Source organism: Elephantulus edwardii, unplaced genomic scaffold (genome assembly GCF_000299155.1).
Source record: "Elephantulus edwardii isolate Elephantulus edwardi_28Jun2011 unplaced genomic scaffold, EleEdw1.0 scaffold00044, whole genome shotgun sequence".
NCBI lineage: Eukaryota > Metazoa > Chordata > Mammalia > Macroscelidea > Macroscelididae > Elephantulus > Elephantulus edwardii.
The window spans coordinates 5,789,625-5,791,324 of NW_006399794.1; the positions used below are offsets into that span (position 1 = coordinate 5,789,625).

The window sequence follows — 1,700 nt, forward strand, 5'->3', positions numbered from 1 at the left end:
ATCTGCGTTATGCAGATGACACAATCCTGCTTACTGTAACTGAGGAGGACCTGAAGCACTTGCTGCCGAGGGTCAGGTACTGCAGCCTTCAATATGGATTGAGGCTCAATGTCAAGAAGACAAAGATTCTCACCATTGGACCAACTGGTAGCATCAGGATGGAGGGTGAAGAGATTGAGATTGTTCACAGCTTTAGTCTGCTGGGCCCTACAATCAACACTCTTGGCACCAGCAGCCAGGAAATTAAAAGATGTATTGCGATGGGAAAATCTGCTGTTAGGCACCTCTCTAAAGTACTGAAGAGCAACGGTGTCTCTCTGGAGACTAAAGTGCATCTGGTACAGGCCATGGTCTTTGCAATCACTTGTTATGTGTCAGAGAGCTGGACAATGACCAGGGAGGACAGAAGGAGAATTGATGCTTTTGAGCTTTGGTGTTGGAGAAGAGTGCTGAGGGTGCCATAGACTGCTAAGGAAACAGATTCATCCTGGAGAGGGTTAACTGGGCTGCTCCTTGGAGGCAAGGAGTCTGAGACTTCGTCTGACATACTTTGGTCATATTGTAAGGAGGGATTGGTCCTTGGAGAGGGACATCATGCTTGGGAGAGTGGAGGGCAGGCGCAGGAGGGGAAGTCCCTCTGGGAGATGGATTGATTCAGTGACTGGGACAATCAAGATGAGTCTGTCAGAGACAGTGCGATTGGCACAGGACAGAGTTTAGGGCTGTTGTACATAGGGTCACTATGAGTCGTGACTTGACAGTACATAACAACAACAATTCTAATCTGGCCAAATTAATAAACTTCATTGTATTTCCAGGTTGAAGAGAGAATGATGGACAGTAGAAGCTACTCTAATCTACAAGACAATCTGTCTGTCTTCCCTGATTCTGCCCATTTGCAACTGACCCGGTCCTTTTATCTGGACCCTATGGTCATGTTCCACATGTATCCTGAGACCACAGTGCCATCTCCTTATCCTGAAGAGCTGCCATTATTGCCTTTTTCCAGTGACACTGTGATCATGGAAAATTACGGTGATCCACGCCCCTTCTCTTTCCCAATGCCTTATCCAAATTACAGAAGGTGTGACTACTCCTATGGACCAGCCTTTATTCGGAAAAGGAATGAACGTGAAAGGCAGCGCGTGAAATGTGTCAATGAAGGCTATGCCCAACTCCGCCATCATCTGCCAGAGGAGTATCTAGAGAAACGACTCAGCAAAGTGGAAACCCTCAGGGCTGCAATCAAGTATATTAATTACCTGCAGTCTCTTCTGTACCCAGAAAAGATTGTAACCAAAGACAACCCTGGGAAAGGATTCACCATAATGGCCACCAGCAGCCACCAAACCGATTGCATCTTCAGAATTGTTTGACTCAATATTTCCAAATGGAAACAAATAATTTCACAACATGGGATTTCTTCTATCATCATTCAACACTTTTCCCTAACTGTAATTTCTGTGTAGGTATAGAGCTCACATGCTAACCTATGGTGGCTATTGCTTAACTGGATTTGACACATGCTACACATCACAATAACGTGTCTTTTTTAAAAATTAATTTTAATGAAAATTTACAGAGACTTTGGATTTTCATTCATTCATTGTACAAGTACACTCTTCTCTTTGAAAAGTAAAAGGAAAATTATTTCATTAGTTTTACAATCCTTCCCCCCAGGTCCACTCCACTATGCAGCC

At 44.2% G+C, this 1,700-nt stretch overlaps 1 protein-coding gene across 1 annotated transcript; it reads left to right on the plus strand.

Annotated features, from left to right (window-relative positions):
• Positions 1–830: 830 nt before the first annotated feature.
• On the plus strand, positions 831–1,376 carry ASCL3 (achaete-scute family bHLH transcription factor 3). Its single transcript, XM_006885428.1, has one exon. It carries the CDS (start codon positions 831–833, stop codon positions 1,374–1,376), a length of 546 nt encoding a protein of 181 aa, XP_006885490.1.
• The last annotated feature ends 324 nt before the right edge of the window (positions 1,377–1,700 follow it).